At 34.8% G+C, this 23,196-nt stretch overlaps 1 protein-coding gene across 15 annotated transcripts in view; it reads right to left on the bottom strand.

Moving 5' to 3' along the window:
* Positions 1–80: 80 nt before the first annotated feature.
* Positions 81–23,196, bottom strand: part of LOC139971570 (fibroblast growth factor receptor-like) — a 189,551-nt gene continuing 166,435 nt past the window's right edge. For all 15 annotated transcript variants that reach the window (XM_071978161.1, XM_071978166.1, XM_071978162.1 and 12 more), the window contains 11 exons: positions 21,998–22,070; positions 21,396–21,598; positions 19,160–19,216; positions 17,874–17,955; positions 16,621–16,810; positions 15,546–15,796; positions 12,204–12,388; positions 9,231–9,326; positions 8,475–8,689; positions 7,952–8,089; positions 81–4,452 (listed from right to left, as the gene is read on the bottom strand). In XM_071978161.1, the coding sequence (XP_071834262.1) occupies positions 3,894–4,452; positions 7,952–8,089; positions 8,475–8,689; positions 9,231–9,326; positions 12,204–12,388; positions 15,546–15,796; positions 16,621–16,810; positions 17,874–17,955; positions 19,160–19,216; positions 21,396–21,598; positions 21,998–22,070 (2,049 nt within the window). In that variant the 3' untranslated portion in view covers positions 81–3,893. The remainder of the gene's footprint in view (positions 4,453–7,951; positions 8,090–8,474; positions 8,690–9,230; positions 9,327–12,203; positions 12,389–15,545; positions 15,797–16,620; positions 16,811–17,873; positions 17,956–19,159; positions 19,217–21,395; positions 21,599–21,997; positions 22,071–23,196) is intronic.

The following is a 23,196-nucleotide window of genomic DNA, read 5'->3' as shown; positions in this document are numbered from 1 at the left end:
TGAAGGGTGAAACATTGAATAACATGCTCAATGAGCAAATGTGGACAAGAAACATTTAAACATGAAAAACAAAACCTAACTGACACGTACAATTCTATCTTTATTTCCCACATTTTTGAAGAGGAAGAAACCAAAACACCACATTTATTATAACAAGTACAATATCATTGCACATCATATCCAGAGAAAATAGGACAAAGGAGACATTTGTGACACAATTCCCCCCCCCCCCCTTCTATCCCAAATGAATCAACAAGGATGATCAAAATGTGCACTGTAACCTCAAAACTTTAAAGTTCCCTTTATGTACAGCTATGAACAATCTTCACGGAAAATATAGATATCTCTTTCTTAATATAAACTTAAACATATTGTTTTCTTTTAAGAACTCTTAATAATTGACATACAAAATTAATAGACGAAACCATATCTAAACAGAAAACACCCAATTAGCTATACTAAGACTTGTTGTAATAGGCTACTGTTGCAGTGTGTATTTTCCATGTATAGGCCATTTATATATCATTAATGCCTATGTGAATGAAAGCTGGTTTAGTAGCATTACGATTACTTCTTAATCTGCGGGTTATCATTCTCATCCATTCAATTAAAAATAAAAGTAATCGGAAAGTATAATCTGCTTCGTTAGTCCACAAAACTCTAGCTGGAATATTGGAGTTGAGCCAAAACTTAAAAGTTTGAAAAAAAAGTTGGTTAGTGAAACAGTCAAATAGTTTTGGGATACAACTATTCTTGTACTTGTAGTAAATCGTGATCAATTGCAACTGACCACGAGGATTTGTATGGTTGGAATGATCATGCAGTTTCCTTCAATAGCTGTAAAGAATAGCTCTGGCTTACCGAGTCACCCTCAATTAAATCAAGTTGAATAAAATAAAATAAATAAACATTAAGGAGGCATATCCGTACATGTGTAATAATAACGTAGCTTGGGCAGAATGACACAATTATAAAATCCAACACTGGCGAAATAAAATCCCATGTTTGTGAATGTTTACAGATACACAGGGAAGTTATGGAGAGATGGTACAGTAGATCATCCAGAAATATTGATTTTACAAGTATCATTTCATTGTTTTAAGTCGCAAATCATTGCCGCACTTAAAAATTCTGTCGGCGAGTCTTTATTCCAATACCTGTATGTATATTAAATCCTCCTGCAAGCAGGAACTCGAGAAGAAGCCATCATTGGCTTATCAAAGCCGCAACGGCTGACCGAAGTCAGTCTCTTAGATTCATATTTGACGTCCATGATTATGAATTGTCAACAAATCTGTAAATGGACGACATATATTAATCATGAAGTGACTCGAACTCGGGATTATATAATTGAGGACCCCTGATTGAGGACCCCTTGCACTTGATATTAGAAACAAACTACAACGTTTCAGACTGGTTGTAGCAAATACTTATACCAAGCCAATAATCTGTCTGAAAGGGAAAAGTGTTCTCGACATTTTCATTTAGATAATCGAGACTACTCTATTATGACTTGGCTGTTTTCTGATACTATGTGTGTTCAGTCACGTGATTGCTTACTGTAGCTGGTAAATTAGTGTTACTATATATATATATATATATATAAAGATATATATATATATAGTTTCATTTCTGTGCAAGGATTGCTCATATTAATATAAACAAATAGATACGAAATATGTAACATTAGAAAGAATATGGATGCTATTAATAAGCAAGATGAAAGGAAACGAATGTTCAGATTCCATTAGCAATCATACTAGAATTCACAATTCTGAATTGATCATCTTTTAACAAGCATTAAATTGACTCCTTTTGCTCTTTTACAATTAGTTGGCTCCACAATTAATGTGATGGAATAACTGTGACAGCACACACCATTTAGGTTGTGACCATGAGTTTTACAATGTCCCAATGATGGGGACATCAACAGGAATGATAGAAAACTTAAATTTACAAGAATGAATGAGTACAGAGTTTTGAGAGGGCAACATATCTATAGATGGAAGATCGACAGGTGAAACCCTGACGAAAAACTCTTTTCTTTTGAGCCAGAAATGGAATTATGCAACCTGGACAAAAACCATATAATGTACAGGAATGCATATGGAATGGTAGTGTGGGAGAGGAGGGGGGGGGGGCGGACATGTAGGGCCAGAAACTGTTATGGAAAGACCAAAAAAAATATGAATTTCCAACAGTAAGCATGGCTAAGATTTCTTTGGTGTAGCCTTCTGAACAAAATGGCAGAGCTTCTGTGCATTTGTTTCTCCCTTGGGCCACACAGAAACTCTGGACCTGCCAGGGTCCCTGCACTCACCAATGGACCCCACATGGGTGGGCTCTGCTGCTTACTAGTGACAGTAAGATAATTGTTTTTTAGACACAAACTAATTAGCCCAAAGTGATAGTGACCAGGAAACAAAGTACAGAGAGAATTGTTTCAACTATATAAATGGAAAAAAGTACTCATTTATCACAAATTTTGTAAATCACAACAGATTTCTTTGCTGACGGAAATAACATCATACTACACGCAGCTACGACGATGTATAAAACTTAAAACTTGTTAAATTTAGAAATATTTATCCAAAAATTAATCATTTCAATATCTACAGAATATAGAACAAAAAAAGGAAATAAATCCACCAAATATTAACAAATTACCTTGGAATGTCGAGGCTTAAAACGACTAACTCGGTTACTATGAAAAACAGATAAATAGAACAAACTGATAAATAATTAACCTAAAAAAGCAAGAAACAAGATGGAGAATAAGTTTCTGCACTACTATCATGGATGTTAACCCCTTTCATGAATGGAGCTCAATGAAATGTCTGAAACATAACCCGTATATGACAAATATTGTCAAGTTTTATTCTCTTTGTGGGTTACAGAAGAAACAGCTTATTACAGAAGTTAGGGGTGGGCATATATTTTATATAAATGGGAAGAAAGAAAACAGTTCTTGAAATATCTTTCCAAAGAAAAAAACGGGAAAAAAATGCATGCTTTCATAATTTTTCATTGTTTCAAAAGAAACTGAAGATACGATGAGTGAAACTTTACTCAATTCAACTTATATAAAAAACTGGACAGAATTTTTTTTCTCTCAAAGGGCCAGCACAAAATATGTTTGTCCTGGCGTCAAACTAACTTGTCAACATTTCTAAGGTGTTTGTGATGATCCGAAAAAAAATCATTGCTTCATGTTATATAAACTATCAATAGGACACATTTAGTACGCATCCCTATATGAGCATATGTGACCATTTTGCAAGCATGATATAATCATTTTCAATACAAAACACATGATTGATGGCCGCATGTCATGTTAGCCCCACAAGCTTGGCGAAAAACTGTCTTACGTGGGGCTACATAGTTGCAACAGGTGGCCTAATAACTCTTATGTTGGTTATTTGGTAATGTGGAGAGGGGTATCCCCTCCCCATTAGACCACTTCCCCAGGATGCATTGTCCCACTTTTCAACCAAAAAGAAATTTTGGTAACCCTACTTTGTGGAATACAACACAAGGCAATTTATCAACTGCTGATATGGATGGATAAGTGTAGTATGGTTAATATAATAAAATGCCATCTCTGTTAATCGGTTCATAGAAAGGAACCCTAAATTACTTTGCTAATCACCATCGTTTTTTGATAGTTCATGAGTTTTACAATCATACAGTAGCCTGATAATCTACAGTATTCCCAAAATGAAATGTACAGAAATAATGACAGCCACTGCAGGCTGTGTAGGCCTCAAGCTTTCGTTGGGGGCAGCAAGACAGATTTAACCCCCTCAATAACTCTCCTGTCTCCCACACTGACCCTTAGGAGTTCTCATATATTAAACGTTGGGCGGGATGTCACTTCGTGAACGATGCAAAGCCTAAACCATTTGCTCCACACCATCATATTCTATGGGCTGTCCTTTGGAGTCGTACAGGAACTTATTGTCAACAGCTACTCCAGAATCACAGCTATCTGGGCTGGATAAGAGTGACAATATCAGCTCATCCCTGTTGTTAGACTCAGTCGAGATTTGTCTTCCGGTGTTAACGTACTCCACCGAACCATTTAATTCTTTCCTCGGGTGGTTATCCTCTTCTACGTCTCCCTCGATGACAGAATCGCTCTCGTCTTTTTCATCGGGACTATCAAATGTCAACCCGGACCGGCTTAAATTCAGCGTGGAAGGTGTTTGCTGTCTGCTAGTTTCGACGACCTTGTCACTATCGTCCAGCATCGGTTCTGCCTCGCTCGCAGAGTCCACTTCGTCGCTCTCTTCGCGGATGTCGTCCAGACAGTGGAAGATGTGCGCTTGGCTTGGGTAAAGGCTCAGGTAAGGTGTGCTCTCCTCCAGCATGGCTTCAAGTTGAAGCCTCAGTTTGGAAAAGTTTGGTCTTTGTTTAGGTGTCTCATGCCAGCAGTCCAGCATCATGGTGTACCTAGCGATCGGGGAAATATAGAGACGATAACACTGACTGGTAACCCTCAAAGTTCAGGTGGTATGTAAGTTCTACACAGTCCCATTCAAACTTAGTATTGGGGTCAGGGGGAGGGGTTTGGTTTATGTGTCACTTTCTCCCTCTACAGCCGATTGACCAATACAGACACAATTGCACATGTCTGGAATGGTCAAGTACCCCTAAAATTGCCCTGTACCATTAGAATTTTAATACTCAAATATGTTGTTATAGCAGTCAAGATGATTAGCCTACTGTAGATTTCTTTGAAATTCTGAAATATGCAGGTATTGGACTTTTAACCCTGAGCATACTTTAAGAGAGACTTGAGCAGGATGATAATGATGAATCATTATGACAAACAAAATAGCCAAATACTTTTGCCCTCTCAAGTAATAATGACTACGATTCACTTCAGCTTTCTCAAGGACTGAGTGGTTTGGAGAGAATACAGAACAATGGATGAGAGGGAAGAAATCCAAATGGATGAGTCCAACTCAGCTCAGGAATTATTACAGATAAAAAAATTATTCAGGAAGGTCTTCATTCCACCCCTACCCCCCCCCCCCCCCCCAGCTTATTCACTCCTCCAAGAAGAAGAATTGTTTTCAGGAAAAATTTGGGCACGTTGTTGGCCTATGTTTACGTGATTGTGTTGTATGATATGTCATGTGTTATCACTGAACGGCCGAAAAGAAAAACTATACAGAAGGAATATGAGAGTACATGGCACCAAACCATCAATAACGTGAGTCTGAAGTACACATTGTAACACATCGGGCAAAACCTATTGCAGCGTGGTTTAAACTGTGTCACACTTAAAGACTTTGAGCTGGCTCCTATGTATCTAACTTGTACAATGAGCTAATGATGAGCACATCTGTATTTTACATATGAAGCTCTGGGCAACTTCCCTAGATATATCTTTACCAACAATGGCTCCATTTCATTACCTATTATGATACAGTCTAGTTAACAACACAAAGGTAAAAATACTATTCTTTGTTATAATGCAAATGTGTAAAGTGTAATGAGAAAGGTACCAAAACAAAGGACAATTTGGGAATATTTTTTACATTGGGCGCTACCAATGACAGTGTTGAGATGACTTAAATAAGGTAATACCAAAAGAAAAAATGAAAAAATGAATGGGAGAAAAAAAGACTGAAGAATGATCCTAGCTTTGCAGGCTTGCAACAACGTTTTACTCTTCTTTTCATGAAAAATCAAACTGACATATATATAGACCTGCCAGCCTGGCAATACAAACTAAACCTATTGTATGCAAATCTGAAAGCAGTGTGCAAACAATGCATCTGTTCATTCTGATTTATTGTTTTATGGTTTCATTTGTTTTATTCTGTTTTAATAGTTTTTATTCCGTTTCATTATTTTTTCATTCAGATTCATGGTTTCAAACTGTCTCATTTCATTTCATACTGCTCCTATAATTGCTTCACTCTGTTTTATCTTATTTTATTGTTTCATTCATTCCATTCTCTCATTCTGTTTCATTGTTGTATTCTCTCTATTTTGTTTCATTATGTTTCTTTACACTTCATTTGTTTCATTTGTTTATCCTATTTCATGGTTTCATTCCATTCCATTTTTTTCATTCTGTTTCACTATTGTATTCTTTTGTGATTGTTTCATTATGTTCCATTGTTTCTGTACATTCCATATGTTTCATTTGATTTATCTTATTTCATTGTTTCATTCCATTCCATTCTTTCATTCTGTTTCATTGTTGTATTCTTTTGTAATTGTCTCATTATGTTCCATTTGTTTTTTTACATTTCATTCATTTTATCTTATTTCATGGTTTCATTCCATTCCATTCTCTCATTCTGTTTCATTGTTACATTCTTTTGTGAATGTTTCATTATGTTCCATTGTTTCTGTACATTTCATATGTTTCATTTGATTTATCTTATTTCATTGTTTCATTCCATTCCATTCCATTCTTTCATTCTGTTTCAGTTTTGTATTCTTTTGTAATTGTCCATTTGTTTTTTTACATTTCATTTCATTCATTTTATCTTATTTCATGGTTTCATTCCATTCCATTCTCTCATTCTGTTTCATTGTTTCATTCTTTTGTGATTGTTTCATTATATTCCATTTGTTTCTGTACATTTCATATGTTTCATTTGATTTATCAGTATTTCATTGTTTCATTCCATTCCATTCCATTCTCTCATTTTGTTTCACTATTGTATTCTTTTGTGAATGTTTCATTATGTTCCATTTGTTTCTGTACATTTCATATGTTTTATTTGCTTTATCTTTTTTCATTGTTTCATTCCATTCCATTCCATTCTTTCATTCTGTTTCATTGCTGTATTCTTTTGTGATTGTTTCATTATGTTCCATTTGTTTCTGTATATTTCATGTTTCATTTGTTTTATCTTATTTCATTGTTTCATTCCATTCCATTCAATTCTCTCATTCTGTTTCATTATTACATTCTTTTATGATTGTTTCATTATGTTCCATTTGTTTCTGTATATTTCATGTTTCATTTGTTTTATCTTATTTCATTGTTTCATTCCATTCCATTCTTTCATTCTGTATCATTGCTGTATTCTTTTGTGATTGTTTCATTATGTTCCATTTGTTTCTGTATATTTCATTTGTTTTATCCTATTTCATGGTTTCATTCCATTTTTTCATTCTGTTTCACTATTGTATTCTTTTGTGATTGTTTCATTATGTTCCATTTGTTTCTGTATATTTCATGTTTCATTTGTTTTATCTTATTTCATTGTTTCATTCCATTCCATTCAATTCTCTCATTCTGTTTCATTATTACATTCTTTTATGATTGTTTCATTATGTTCCATTTGTTTCTGTATATTTCATGTTTCATTTGTTTTATCTTATTTCATTGTTTCATTCCATTCCATTCTTTCATTCTGTTTCATTGCTGTATTCTTTTGTGATTGTTTCATTATGTTCCATTTGTTTCTGTATATTTCATGTTTCATTTGTTTTATCATATTTCATGGTTTCATTCCATTTTTTCATTCTGTTTCACTATTGTATTCTTTTGTGATTGTTTCATTATGTTTCATTTGTTTCTGTACATTTCATGTTCCATTTATTTTATCTTTTTTCATTGTTTCATTCCATTCCATTCTTCCATTCTATTTCATTGTTGTATTCTTTTGTGATTGTTTCATTATGTTTCATTTGTTTCTGTACATTTCATGTTTCATTTATTTTATCTTTTTTCATTGTTGCATTCCATTCCATTCTTCCATTCTGTTTCATTGTTACATTCTTTTGTGATTGTTTCATTATGTTTCATTTGTTTCTGTATATTTCATATGTTTCATTTATTTTATCTTATTTCAGTGTTTCATTCCATTCCATTTCATTCTTCCATTCTATATCATTGTTGTTTGTTTTCTTGTGTTTGTTCCTTTATGCTCCATTTGAATGACAATCTTGTTAACATCAGATTTGGTTATTAACTCACCAATCATCTGGGCACTGTTCAGGCCTCTCCATTCTGAATCCACTACACAGCATCTTTGGTAAATCTCTGTTGACAATACCAGGGTAAGGTTCACCTCCCAAAGTTATTATTTCATAAAGAATGACTCCGAATGACCATCTGATATACAAGAAAACAAGAAACAATAGAAGGTTGAAATGACTCTGTAATCAGATAAATGGGGAAGAAAAATAAAGCTGGTTCCATTCTTGTTAACGTCTTTTGTTTTGAAATTGATATTGTTAATGCTTCTTCTGTGTCCCATCCGGACTACAAAGTTGTCACAGGACAAGACAAACAAGATTATATAGATAGTACATATACTTAATTTATACTTAATTAAATATTTACGTATATTTATATTTACATACAGTGATTAACATACATATCCACATATATCTTTACATATAGTTTTATATATTTACATTAAATATACTTAATTTTCACTGAGCTTGCCCAGCCCTAGTCTTTCAGGGTAAATCAAGTCTCTGAACTATAAACTTACACATCACTTTCTGTTGTGTAAACTCCATCAATAATGGCCTCTATTGACATCCACTTAACTGGTATTCTTGCCCCTTTTTTACCTACGTACTGTCTTTCTTCATAGATATATCTGGTGAGACCAAAGTCAGCTATTTTCAAACTTTTATTATCGGACACCAGAACATTCCTTGCCGCCAAGTCTCTGTGTACATAACCTTTTTGAGATAAGTATTCCTGCAAAAGTAAAATGAAATTTAATGCAAGGTCAGTGAACTTTTACCAGCAACAAACAAAAGTGCCATTACATCAGAATTCAAATTCATCGAGAATGTGACCCTCACAATTGGTTGATATCTCATTAGGACTACCAGGGGTGTCAAATCCTATTCCAGGATTGGACGGACAAACTTATCGATTCAAGCCCTCCATGAATGCCAAGGCACTTGATCAGAAGCCCCCCCCCCACCCCTCCTGTCCTATTATGTCTCTAGGAAATAAGTTGTGTTATTCCAATAATTCCATGAATCCAGTCATTTATTTGTATGAAATATTGTAACAATACTATAACTCGATATTGCACTTTTCTACTTTTTTTCTGTTCTATTTCATATCTCCAGTTACTGTATTTGCATAATGTCATACTAATATCATAAGTAAATGAAAAAAAAATGTATAAAATATATATTAGCTTCATACGACATAAAAGCATAGTGCAAAACATTTTAGGACAAGAAACAAAACCCCCAAAACAGGGAGAATATAATTAAAAACTCACCATGCCCATTGTAATTTGTCTAGCAAATGATAATAAATCTGCAGAGGTCAAAAGGTCATCAATTTCTAAATTCTCCTCTTTCAGTCTTGCTAATATCTGTTGAAAAAGATATGACATGGGTTGTTGCTGAAAAAGGTTCAGTTTGGGAATTTTTTACATTCAACCGGGGAAGACTTACCCCCCCCCCTCACCCACCAGCCCACCCCTCATCAAGCTAAGTATAAATTAGCACAACCATGTGTAGAGCTGCTTAAAGAATTACATAGACCTAATTTAAAAATAAAAATTAGGGCTTGCATTAATCTCATCTTAAGATAATCTTTGGATTAATTTATTCCAGCTGAACCACCAACCATGATAATCTTGAATTGTGGGCTAATTAAGATTTGGTGATTTAATTAAAGACAATTAAGCAGTTTGTCAAACCCTTTATTCGGCAGTCAATACATACATGCATAACACAGTGAGAGAGTGTCAGTGTGTCAAGTCTGTGAAAAGAATTATACCAACAAAATTTACTCCACCATGAAGAAGTGGTTTCTGTAAGCACCAATCATAGAACCCTGAATTCTTCAAAAGAGTGCTCGATAGCTTCTTGACACTTTAAGTAACCTGTTGATTCAGTCCTACAAGATAATTAAACTGATCTAGTGCTAATGGGGTTTACAAACTAGGACTGGTATGGTTGTGCTGTTTTCTACTGAGCAAACAAGCCTGTCAGAACAAGTTCTTATACAAATTCTTACTGCAGAAAATTGAAGTAAGAATCCCTGACCCCCCTCCACCCCCCCCCCCAAAAAAAAACAATCCATCAAAAGTGTCTCTCCAAGATGGTCTGTTTGGAACAAATGTGGTTGTAATAAATTTATTATTATTAACAACCTGCAGCATATTAACTTGTCACAATTTGATTGTAATTACAAAACGATTTATTGTTTTAATTAACATTTTCTTAATTAATTGACAGTGAGTACATAATTAGTTGGTTGCTGCTGGTAATGGGTTTTGTGACCATACATACCCAGCAGTCTTTTGGATGTGATCAAGGCCACCCCATAATAAAGTTTTAATTAGCGGTGCCACAGTTTGTGTAAATGAACACATTTTGAACAGTTAACAGGAAACGTGTAATTTATTAACCAAGGTTTTCCTGCTGAAAAACAAAACAGGTTTTCAAGTAGAAAAAGATTGTTTTTCTTATTCAATGTGATCATTTGCAAAAGCAGCATGAAACAAGCTCTGTATCATTAACTGAAGAAAAGTCAGGACAAATTGTCCAGATATTTGTCTTTTTGTATGGCAGCTGTCTATTATAGCACATATCAATGGGGACTGTACCATGATTTTATAGGGAGTCGCTTTGTCGGATTTTACAGAAAGATGTGTAAAAGTAAGAGTGCCTGACGTTTCGATCCTAGCAGGATCTTCTTCAGAGGCTGAATGACAAGTAACAGTAACAAAAGGGACAAATACATGCACAGAATACAGACAGGTTAATGAGCACAGGTCATTAACCTGTCTGTGTTCTCTTACACAGGCTCTTTAGTAGTTGCTAACAGTTTTGTTTTATTTTTGTACAGTAAGAGACAGAATGAGTTCAAAATATGCATGCTATAAATGATCATACAAGTCTTGTTACTGTCTATATCTTGATGTCGATGTTGGTCGGCTAAATTGCTCAATTCCTGATGCAAGCTGCACTACTGACAGTGAAATTACACTTAAAGGAATAAAGACTGATGGCTGAAGTTTGATTGCTGAAAATAATTGCTGGAAACTGGCATGCATCTTCAAGTCAAAACTACATCCTAGTAGCAATTATGTTTTCTTTCGTTTTAAAAGCCCATCTCTTCCTCGTAGATATTTACCGAGATATAGAAAGAAAATTTAAATACGATTGGCACCGAAAGATTATCTGGTAAAACATCAAAATTATTTACATTTTCATTGAGATTTGTATCTGAAAATAGCTGCTACATAAAACACGATCACAAAAAAAACAACAAGGAATTACCCTAGATCAATACCCTGAAGAGATTTTTCCAGTCTAACCCCCCAACAAATTTGATTTGATCATTTAATCAGTTGTATGTAAAACAGTTATTGCTTGCAGCAATGGATTAACTACAGTAACACTTCAAACGGAAGTTATACAATATGTTTCCCAAATTCATATCTGGACCGTGGTGTGCATTGCGGCTGTTTTAAACGATAAGGATAAAACAGACACACTGGGGTGAATAACTTGCAGGTGGAAAGAAGACCCTGACATACTTAATACCTTCTCAAGTGATCTCACAAACAATTCAGAATATCAAGCCTTGGATGGACTCTGGGGTATGCGACATCAAACCGGTCACAAGAGTAGTATAGGACTGACAATTTAAATGACAGCTTAGGGATTTGTATCAGCTGAACTGAATCGGAATGAATCGGAGCTTGACTCGATCAACTTGAAGGCAGTCGTCAAGTCTAGAAATTATTATAACTGACATTCGCAAAACTACAAGACCAATGAGTGCACAAAACCACCGTTTTCTATTAACTACCGGTGCTTGATTAGGTCACATGCTGAATTGTTTGCAGTGATTGGTTGCATTTGTTGAAACTGGAGCATGCAGCTTTAGTCACGTTTAGTTATATGTGACGAGGCATTCTCCTTTGAAAACTTTTAATAGTTGTATAAATCATTTCTACAGATCACCGTCAATGTGAAAATATTTGTTGTCATTTCATAAATGTGAGAGAAAATTGGCAGGGTTGTCATAGAAAGAGTACCGGAACTTATAAAAGAGTTCCTTTGCATCAGTAACTAAGGCCATGATGATGTCAGTGGAGTTTTTATCAGGGCCTTTTGGCTGAAACCAGAGTAATCAAGGGGGAAGGAATGGGGTGGGAGGGGGGGGGGAGGAGGATTGATAGGGGAATTTACATTCCTAATGGCTGTCTGCCGTTCACATGTATCGAACATACCTTACTTCTACTGGTAAGGAGATACTTTTTAAGGTCACCTTGAGGGCATGTTTCTACCACCAAACACACAGGGTCCATGACTGTACAGCACCCTATCAGGCAGACTACGTTAGGATGGTAGCCTAAGTGTTTCATCATCTGAATCTCCTGCAGGAATTCCTGCTTTTGGGCATCAGATGCAAAATCTGTCAAAACAAAAGTAAAACAAGAGGAAAACAAAAGCGATTGATGAAGATCATCAGTCTGAAACTACAATTGCACATTGTTTTTAAGTTGTCAAGAAATCGTGGCTCTCATTTAACTGACTGCCTTAACTGACATGCTGATCACATGATTTGCATGTGATGCCTAGAGGAGGAGTTTGTGACTACAGTGGGAGCACTCTACGAACACATACAAAGAAAACATGTACACCAAAATGGGATAATGTGAATACTTTGCTGCTGTTTGAGATGGGAAGTCCACAGGCATAAGAAGGTGTGCTAATTTTTTCTCTCCCACCCCTTCACCCTTGAACCCCTTTGATGAATGCAAAGTATCTCAGCTAAAACAAGCTTTAACCTTCGTGGAACATTTTGTGTTTTAACATCATGTCCATTATTAAACCTGTCTTTATGACCTTCACTGATATAAAGTGGGTGCTTCAAATTGACAACTGGCTCTGCCGTGCTATCTTCACAGATGATTTTAGTATTATTGTTAACTATTTCAGCCAGAATCGGACCCTCCCATCACAGAAATTATAACCCGACTCACGACTGATATGTTTCGCAAAGAATAAGTTTAGGAATGGAGAAGATAATAACCATCGACCAATCGAATTAATTCTACATATATCTTAGGTTTTATCATGTCATTTATTATCTTGTCATTATCTGAGCGGAGAGGTCCATGAAGGCAAAATCACCATAACAACCACTCTGACGATGGTCGGACGGTAATTTGACTTTTAAGATATTAACACGTGCTGCAAGTAATTCCTAGAGTTTGTATGCGATGGTGTAATTGCAGTTCCACTTGGCAAAACAACATCCTATAAACCAAGAATTTATCTGAAACTGGAAGTTTTAGCTTCGAAACTACAGCAACGATAAAAACACAGCATCGTATCCTGTTGAATGTCACTAAGAATGTCAATTCTTAATGCTTTTCAGATCTGGAAAACAAGACACACATTCAAAGAAAAATGTCTTGAAAGATTTATGACTGACACTTGTCAATTGTCTGTTTCTCACTAATAAACAGCTTAACAAGATCAGATCCATATTATAACATGGTGAGAAATGTCAGAAAACAGCAAAGCAAACAAACCAGAAACCTCCAAAAGGAACATGGGAGGGAGACATAGTAAAAGAAGATTATTTGGTTCACACCAATTGAGAAATGGGATATTGTTTAACCTACTGTACATGAAATAAAAGTTCTAATCATAGCAATAATAATTAAGTAGCTTTATATGCATGTGGGATATTAAGCTGAATGGCTTTTACCTTACACTTCACATAAGGTGGCCATCTAATTTACAAAGTTTTCTTAAACCCTTTATCGATTATGCAGAATTTGGAAGACAATTTTCAGATGGGCAAAACCATGGATATCTCCTTGATGAACACCCGACCTTACTTTTGCAGGTCAGGGATCAAGCCCACAGCCTCTCAGAAGCGAGATTCTGATGCTTGTAGTGCTGCCTCGTTCATCCACTCGACCATAGCACTGGTGTTAACTCTAGTGGAATCATTTAATTACTTGCCAACTAACATCCAATTTGATAAATTCAAACAATAGTATGAAATGTTTCCCAAAAAGAGGGCAGTAATGAAGAACTAAGCATGCATACACTCCAGATGTGTGACCTGATTAATTCGCAGATGACATTACAAGGTCCTACCTAGCTGTACAGCGTAAGGATTGTCAGATAGGTTCTACTCATAATGCGTAAGTTTGGCAGGTAATATACATCTCTGAGTAGCCGAATGAGAACCTTATTTCAGAATAGATAGCAAAATATGTGTGTCTCTCATAAATCTTCTGCCATGCAAGCATTTATTTTCGCTATGGATTACATTTCCACTTTGTTTTTCTTTAAAGCAAACTTATATTACCCCTATCAACATAATAGTATTAACAATAGCTTATTGTACAAGGACTATTGTATACAGGGTTACCAATGCATGTCTAAGACAAAACATATTTTAACATTAAAAAACGTGTTAACTACACAATATTATCAACATTCACTTTACATTTAATAGTACCAAGTACTGATTTTAATATTCCTTTGTTTAGTTTATTCTACCTGTTGAATGTCTTTTCTAACATTGACAAACAGTACAGACCCTACGATTTTAGTAATGACAACCATTTTGAGAAATGATGGTCTGCGGTCGCTGGCCGAAGGATTTGTACCAACGAAATCTTCGGCTTTGAGTACAGCGTTTCTGTAAGTTGCTGTTAAAGTTGGACGAATCTAACCATTACAGTAATTACCAACTTTGCGATCTGCATTATAGTCATTGCCAACTTTGCGATCCACAGACCCCCTCACAACTTGGCTCACAATTTGGCAATTTAGCTTTTGGTTTCTCTTTCCGGGAACCATCCAAAAATGGACGCATTACTTGGACTATTTGCTACAGAACTTTGAGCAAAACTTTGCTGTTAAAATTTGTAGAAAATGGACAGAAATAGATTACAAAATGCAAACATCTTCTTTACATTTACGAATGATCCTTGGTAGGCCAATGATTTGTGCATTGTAAAGAAAAAGCAACAACTGTTTTCAGCTCCGATGCTATGATGACATTTATACTAAACTGAATAAACTCTGTTCTTTCCCAATGCTTACTTTTCTATTTTTATTTTGATAGTCTAATTGTTACTAATTTTCGGCTGTAATAGTTTAGTATTTAAGTTTTATTGTAGCTGTCATATTTTATTGCTTTCGTCTTTAATTTCTGAATTTTATTGCTTTAATAATTATTGTTAGGATATTGATTAATATTTTGTAATTTTTAGGATGCAATATTTTTAGGCTGTTTTATTTTTAAGCTGTTTTAATTTTAAGTTGTAATATTTTATGGGTTTTTGTGAAGTGCTTTGAGATCATTCTTTGATGTAAAGCACTATATAAGAATAAATTATTATTATTATTTATGCCCATGAGACAAAATTCTATTAGGATATATGGTCTTGATCATAAGGTGCTACAACCATGTGTGTAAAATAAACACTGAACTTCAAATATCGGAATAACCCTTGAAGACTGCATATAATGCTTCCTTGTGAAGTAGGAAGATAGCAACTACACTTTCTTTCTTCGCGGCAAGTAAAGCTGGCACGAACCTTTCAAGAGTTTAACTGCTACCTTTAGAACATCCTTATTACCGGTGTCTTGAGGCACCCATTCCCAGCCAGACTTGCTGCTCTGCCGAACGCAACTGCGACCTTCCAGAAATCCCTCCACCACCTGACCGAACGCACCTTTCCCTAAGGAGGTACCTAATCGCAGTCTCATCGGGTCAAACTCCCAGTGGTCTGCCAACATCACAGATTTGTGGAAGTCACTCAAGGTTAAGTGGTCTGATGTTGCACTACTGCATAAGGAAGCGAGCAATTTGAGACGTGATTTTAGATTACATCATATTACATGGTTTACAAAATTTTGAACAGTGATAACTTTCAGGCTAATGGGATTCTTTTGGAGAGGGGGGGGGGATATAGAGAAAAGGAGAGTTTTAAAACATTTGGGACATTGTTACCCATATCAGCTATTGAGTCAGTCTATCTCTTCTTAAAAATGTTTAATTCAAATGAAAACAAATTGCTCTCCATATCAATTTGAAGGAGCCATAGCATCACCAATAGCTAAACTAATATAAACTAATCTATGGATTGAATGGGGATCAACAGTGGGATTATATTAGGATCACAAATTTAAATGTTCTTTGCTTATTGTCAAAGTATGTGAGTAGGAAGGTATTAGTGTATTTTGATAGCTTTTTATCACAAAACGTGATTTTTGAAAAGAGTTTTCCTTTTTATTGGGGTGGGGGTGAAGGGGGGAGGGGTGGGGGTGAAGGGGGGAGGGGTGGGGGTGAAGGGGGGAGTGATTGGGAGCATGTCACAAGCTGCCAGTATACTTGGAACCTGTAGGTTTAGAATCAAAGAGCAAATCTTTAGAGGCATTTTAACAGATCCTATGAGGATAACAACGAAGTCATGTAGAAAAGAGGGATTGTGATTGCGGGTGGGATCAGGGTCTTATAACTCATCAACAACATTTTGCAACACAACAATTACAGATTATATTTAAACATAGAGTTATCCTTTTCTCAGTGAAAATGTGTTTGAGAGTGTAGAGGGAAAGGAAGGATTGGGTAGGAGGTTTGGGAGAGGGAAGGGGAGTCGGGCGGGGTACCTTTTCCGAGATGTATTCCTGGATGGATGATCGTCATAAACGTTCTGTATGCTCTGCTCGCTTCTCTGAACTTTATTTTTCGTAGATGTGCTACGGTGATAGATAAACCAGAGCAACCCAAGCAAATATAAAGCGATGAAGATCCCGCCAAATACACCCAGAAACTTGAACCATAACAAGCTCTTCTCTTCTAGGGAATAGAAGATAGCAATAAAACCAAAATGTAAGAAAAATAAAAACAAATAAAGGAGGAGGGATGATATAAAATTATTTCAAAATCAACAGAAGCCGAGGTGCAAGGTATGTGTGCATAGAATCATTAGAGAGAGGGAATTCACTATGTTCGGTATTTATATGTATTTAATGCATATGTATCTAAAGTATTAATTTTAATTCATCTTTACCAGTGTCCAGTATTAATGTAATTCGTCATACCTAAGTATATTCTTTATGTAATTCTTTATGCCTATGTACATTCTTAATAATTAATTACATTTATACCTATGTATATTCTTAGTGTAATTCTTCATACATTTGTACATACTTAATTCATTCATTCAAACCTGTTTACATCTTAATTAATTAATTTATACCTCTGTACAGTATTTACTTAATCCTTCATACCTACATACATTCTTAATTAATTCATCTATACCTCTGCACAGTATTAATTTAATTCTTCATATCTACGTACATTCTTAATTAATTCATCTATTCCTCTGCACAGTACTAATTTAATTCTTCATATCTACTTACATTCTTAATTCATTTATCTATACCTCTGTACAGTATTAATTTAATTCTATATACCTACGTACATTCTTAATTAATTCATCTTTTCCTCTGTACAGTATTTACTTAATCCTTCATACCTACATACATTCTTAATTAATTAATTTATACCTCTGTACAGTATTAATTTAATTCTTCATATCTACGTACATTCTTAATTCATCTATACCTCTGTACATGAGTATTAATTTAATTCTTTATAACTATGTACATTCTTAATTCATGCATCTATACCTCTGTATAGTATTAATTTAATTCTTCATATCTACGTACATTCTTAATTAATTTATCTATTCCTCTGCACAGTACTAATTTAATTCTTCATACCTACGAACATTCCTAATTCATCTATACCTCTGTACAGTATTAACTTATCTCATTATATCTTTGTACAGTATTTGATTTAACAGATCACATGTTATAAGATTACAAATTATGTCATAAAGTTAATTAACACATACCCACTGTGTATCGATAACAGTTCTTCGTGTGATAATTGTCCTTTATTGTTTGTAAAGATGAGTTGTCAAAAACATAGAATATCTGAAAACAAAAATCAAACAAGACAGTATTATTGCTCAACAGTTATTAAACAACATGGCATTGTGAAATGAAACAGCATTAGCAAGATCTCTTGATAGTAACTTGTCACCACTCCATCAAACCTACCAATTCTTATTCAAAACAAGACAATAGTCAAGGGTGGATGCAGGATGGGGAGGGCATAAGGGCATGTGGTCATTGAAGCAGACTGCTATAAAGGTGGCTGTGGGGGTCCTCCGTCAGAAAAAAAGGAACATTGTCTATAACTAGTTTTTAAATGCAAGGTTGTGCCAAGAACTACTTTTGAATATTTGAGTGGAGTGGAAAAGATGGGGGTGTTCAAACCCCCTCTCACCCCCCACCAATTCCCCTACCCCTCTGACAGTTGATCACAGCAAGACACTCTTACAATTTTTTTTCAAACAAATGAACATTAAATATTATGCTATTATTGATTTTATTTGTTTCAAAACATTTTGGTCGCCCGGACACATTTTATGGTTACATGCAAAAATTCACAAAAAAATGATTCATTATTTGCGAGCAAAATGATGTTTTCTAGTCAAGCTAATGAGCTGTATCGCTAACAGACTTTGATGTAACACGGCATCAATAGTAACCAGAGTAAGTCAAAAAACCTGCTTTAAACTTTCGCTCAGGATCAAATTTTGACAAAAAAGGCTATGACTAATCTACCCTGCCCTCATGTACCCTGCTTTTGTGTATTCCAGAGATGTTGTAGTTTAAACAGAATGGTCTTAAGAGCTTCTGCCAAAGTACAGAACAATTGTACAATCTTCTGGTATGGAAAGTTTTTTTTCTTCCCCATACCATAACAATCATCCTTTATACAGAACATAAAGATATTTGATAATTTAGTAGCTGCCTCTATGCACACCATATGACTGAACAGATCACAAGCTGCTGGAGAAAATGGTATCAGAGATCGGTGGAGTTAAATTAAAATAGATTTGAAAAAGTGGACGGATGAAAGACTTCCATGATGGAAATTGTACCGTCACGTTTTCAGGACATGAAACACGGAAAACCTCTTTACACACGCATGCTTGTCCCATGAGATTTAAAGCTGTTTGAGAAAGTGGGATGGACTATTTGTATCTCAGATATTTGTTTTGTTCCTACTGAGGTTTATAGAAGTAAGAGAGAGTGGCTAGCGGGAACAGAAATGAAAAGAATTGCTCACCTGAAAGCCATATTCAATCCCAGGTTTGATACCTTCAAATGTATATGATGTTGCATCCTGCATGTTAGACAAAAACAGTTCAAAGTGGTCACGAGATGTAAAGGTTACCAAATGTCCCCAATTCCCAGTCACGTAACCCTCTAATGTCCCCAAAATGTTAATAATGTACTATCCCAGGAATAGACCTGATGTAATAAGAAACAAAAGGCCCTGAATAATTTCATTTTTTATCCTTTTGGCCTCCCAGCTTGAATTTAAGTTTGTGATTGTTCCCTGCTGACAGCTACAAATGTAACCTTTATTCATGTATCACAGATAATGGCAACACAGATCATGAATACAATTGAGAAGATAATATCCCATGAAAATGCATCATGCTGCACTTTAATGATCATGAAATATTGATATCTAGTTATCTTCAAGTTTTTTTTTGTATTGGACAAAAAACTTTATGCCTGGATGAGGTGTTTCTAAGCTTGGAAACTTTATAAATCATCCATATCATAAAATATAAATAGGGAACTACCAATAACACACAGAGAGATAGAGGGCCTAAAAATGAGGTAAAGGTGTAGCCGTGTAGAGTTTTGAGTGTCCACCTCAAACACCGCAACGAACCTAGTCAGGGAATAATTCATCCAGTATCGTATCCCAAAATGCACTGCAACAAAATGGTGAAATTGCTATACTGGCAAATGACAAAGAAGTTTTAAATAGAGGAACTATAGTACTTTACAACAAATTCCAGAGCCTCAAAACCTGCTACACAAAATTGGAACATTAAATTATTCCCTACTATTGCTTTCAAAACCAACTTCTCTTGTCATATTCAAACTGGCTGCTGCTAATTATCGGTGTCGTCAACTGCTCCCCAAGTGTCTGATGGGAGAATGTTACAGCAGCCATTCCTAGAGTATAGGATATACCTTCTAATGCTCTGAGCACTCATCAAAAGAGAAGACTTGATATAAGCAGGTGTTTGTCCATTCATGATCATCACAAAAATATAAATAAATCCTAGGCTTTAGAAATGCGGGGCTTCTATTCACTCATTTCCTTTCACTAAACTAACCAAACACATGAGCATATTAACCGAGCTGTTACTTTGTTGCAACACCTCGTGCAAAGATGTCTTAATGACATACATCTCAAAGCAAAAACACTGCCTACTTCTAGGGTTACCAGACCGTCCGCGATAAATCGGGATTCTCCCTGTTTGCGGCGAGATGATCTGTTCCTGAAGGCAAACTAAACTGTCTCGATCAGTTTCTGACAGATCTCTTTGAGGTTAAAAAGTATCACTGTTTTTATGATATGTAAAACTGAAAGAAAGCAGGCTATGCATCACAATATGTGACCCTCTTCTGAAGCACGACATACAAACATGACTGATGCATGCGCTCATAAATAACACAAGCTCAACGACGGGAAAAGCTGAATAACATGGGTCACATGGTTGCAATAAGTAGTGTTATAAACACTAACAATGATGTACTGTAGCCATTTCAGGATATTAGTAGTTAGTAACATTAGGTGAAACAGCTTCACAGCCCCCCCTCCGCCCCCCTCTCCCCTCCCAGGACACTGTGTCCCACTTTTCAACCAAGACATATATGGTAATCCTACATATTTCACAGTTTAGCCAAAGTTAAAGTATTAATTTCGAGCTGCAGCTGTTATATAATCATTTAGTTATTAGATAATACTAACTGCACATTTGTGACATTTGGAGATAAAATGCGATGAGTATATAGCAGTCCTGCAGACCACCGAAGGAATGAAATTTAGGTAAGTATCAACTGTTGGCTCTGGAAGGGGGTGGGGGGGAATTAAAACAATTTAAGTTGAACACTTAAACGCTTTGTTTGTATGAATAACGGTTGAACTGTGACAAAATACTTTTAATAATGAATCATGAGCAGCTGCCAGTGAAAGACATCACTTAACTGCCATTTTAAATAATATGGTCACTCATGATGTGCAAAATTTCCAACATTTCTAACTCCCTGGGAATAAATTTGAAGGTCAGAAGCTTTCTGAAAGTATTATTAAAAACTTGAAGTAATTTGTTATACAAGTTGTAGAAATTATTGGAGATTTTTATTTTAAGAAGTACATGTCACAATGTTTGCAGCGTATATCTCCAATCACTGACAATTTCACACAGAGGTGGCCAACCAGATGGGCAAATGAAGAATGTATTCCTTTTGTACTTTAATTAATGTTAATTACTTACGGCACTAAGTACGGCTTCTTTGCGATTTTTGAAAGAGTTAGTGAAGTCTGTATTTTCTTCGAGATGTCCCCAGTTGAGGAATATTAATTCTAGCTTGTCATTCTCTAGACAAGTGTTGTCCCAAGTCATGACGAGTTTATCTTCTACGATGTGGAACGAGACGTTGTTGACAGACACAGTACAATAGTGTTTGGCTGTAGCAACTGAAGAAAATAAAAACATATATAATACATAATAAAACTAACGTTTAACTTGTTCAACTTTAGCAGTGAAAATGACATGAAGTTGTCATACACCTTATTTTAAGAACACTAAAGTAGTTAAAGTCTGTTTTCTATTCTTTTACATTTTGTTGTGATTTTTTAATGTGGTGATATTTCAATTCCTTCTTAGTTTTGATGGTTGCAACTGTGTCTAATCAATAGTGTTGGTTTCTATAGTTTAAGCAGAACGAAACTTGTCATGAGTGGATTAAAAAAAGGTCAAATACAGAGGTGGCATTTTGTCTGAATACAAGAGATGGCTACTTTACTTTTAAGAACTTTTGTGCCACAAAAAATACACTCTACTTAAAACATAAAGATTTTAAAGGTTTTATTTACCAGGCATGATGAAATCTTTACTAGGTTCATGGATTTTTAAGCGTTCAACAAAGTTGCAATGTTGGCTCTGAAACTGAAGAACAATAATTCTTGTTATTATAACACAAAAAGTTAATAATAAACAACAGGTTTCCTGAAGAAGTAACACAAACAAAGGAACAGAAGGAACACTAAAAGAAACAGGAGATACACACATACATATATACATATATATATATATATATATATATATATATATATATATATATATATATATATATATATATATATATATATATATATATATATATATATATATATATATATATATATATATATATATATATATATATATATATATATATATATATATATATATTTATATATATATTTACAATTGTATTTTCTACATCATATTTGAGGCATCAATAGCTTGCTTTATAATGTGAAAATGGTCAATTCTCCACTTTGTTCATTTTGCAAGAATGCCAATGAAACACTAATACATTTGTTTCATAATTGTAGTCACATTGAGCGATTCTGGAAGACAGTGAATTCAAATTGTATTACTATTAATTATATTTTAATTTGACCAAGACTTGTTTTGTTGATTGTGATAATATGTGTAATCCTGTGAACTTTGTAATTTAGCAATGCTAAAAAGTATATTTATACTTGTAGGTTGAATAAAAAAATCTCAGATGTGCACAAATTTTATTTAAAGATTCGCTTTCGACTTGACCTTTACTATTTTATATCTATGCAAAACAACAATTTGTGTAACCTTAACGACTATTATGATATCTTTATGTAAGTTTCTTTATGTCATTATTTTTGCTGATTCTTTTGTATAATGTTTTACAGTATTGTAAATAAACACAGTAAAAAAAAAGGGGAAAAAAACAACCTGATGAAGCCTGTTCAAAAGTTGTCAGCTTTTGAAGGATGCCTTAATTCCCAATACAACCTTTGACCTCCACTAAAGTCAATGGAGATCTATCTACGTATTTAGATTATTCTCAAGTATGCAGAATCATATATAGTCATAATTACCATATGAAATGAAAAGTACACACAACTATACTTACAGTACAGAGTTTGGGACACTCTCAGGGACTTCAAGTAATGTTTAAGTTATGTCATTCCCACTCTAGTATTTTAAATATTCACAAGTGTGTCACGGCATAGAATCAAGACTCAATACACAGTAGAAATACATA

This window comes from Apostichopus japonicus, chromosome 8 (assembly GCF_037975245.1).
Source record: "Apostichopus japonicus isolate 1M-3 chromosome 8, ASM3797524v1, whole genome shotgun sequence".
NCBI classification, from domain to species: Eukaryota; Metazoa; Echinodermata; class Holothuroidea; order Aspidochirotida; family Stichopodidae; genus Apostichopus; species Apostichopus japonicus.
Note: the sequence above shows the minus strand (reverse complement) of the source record. Positions and strands in the feature narration are given on the sequence as shown.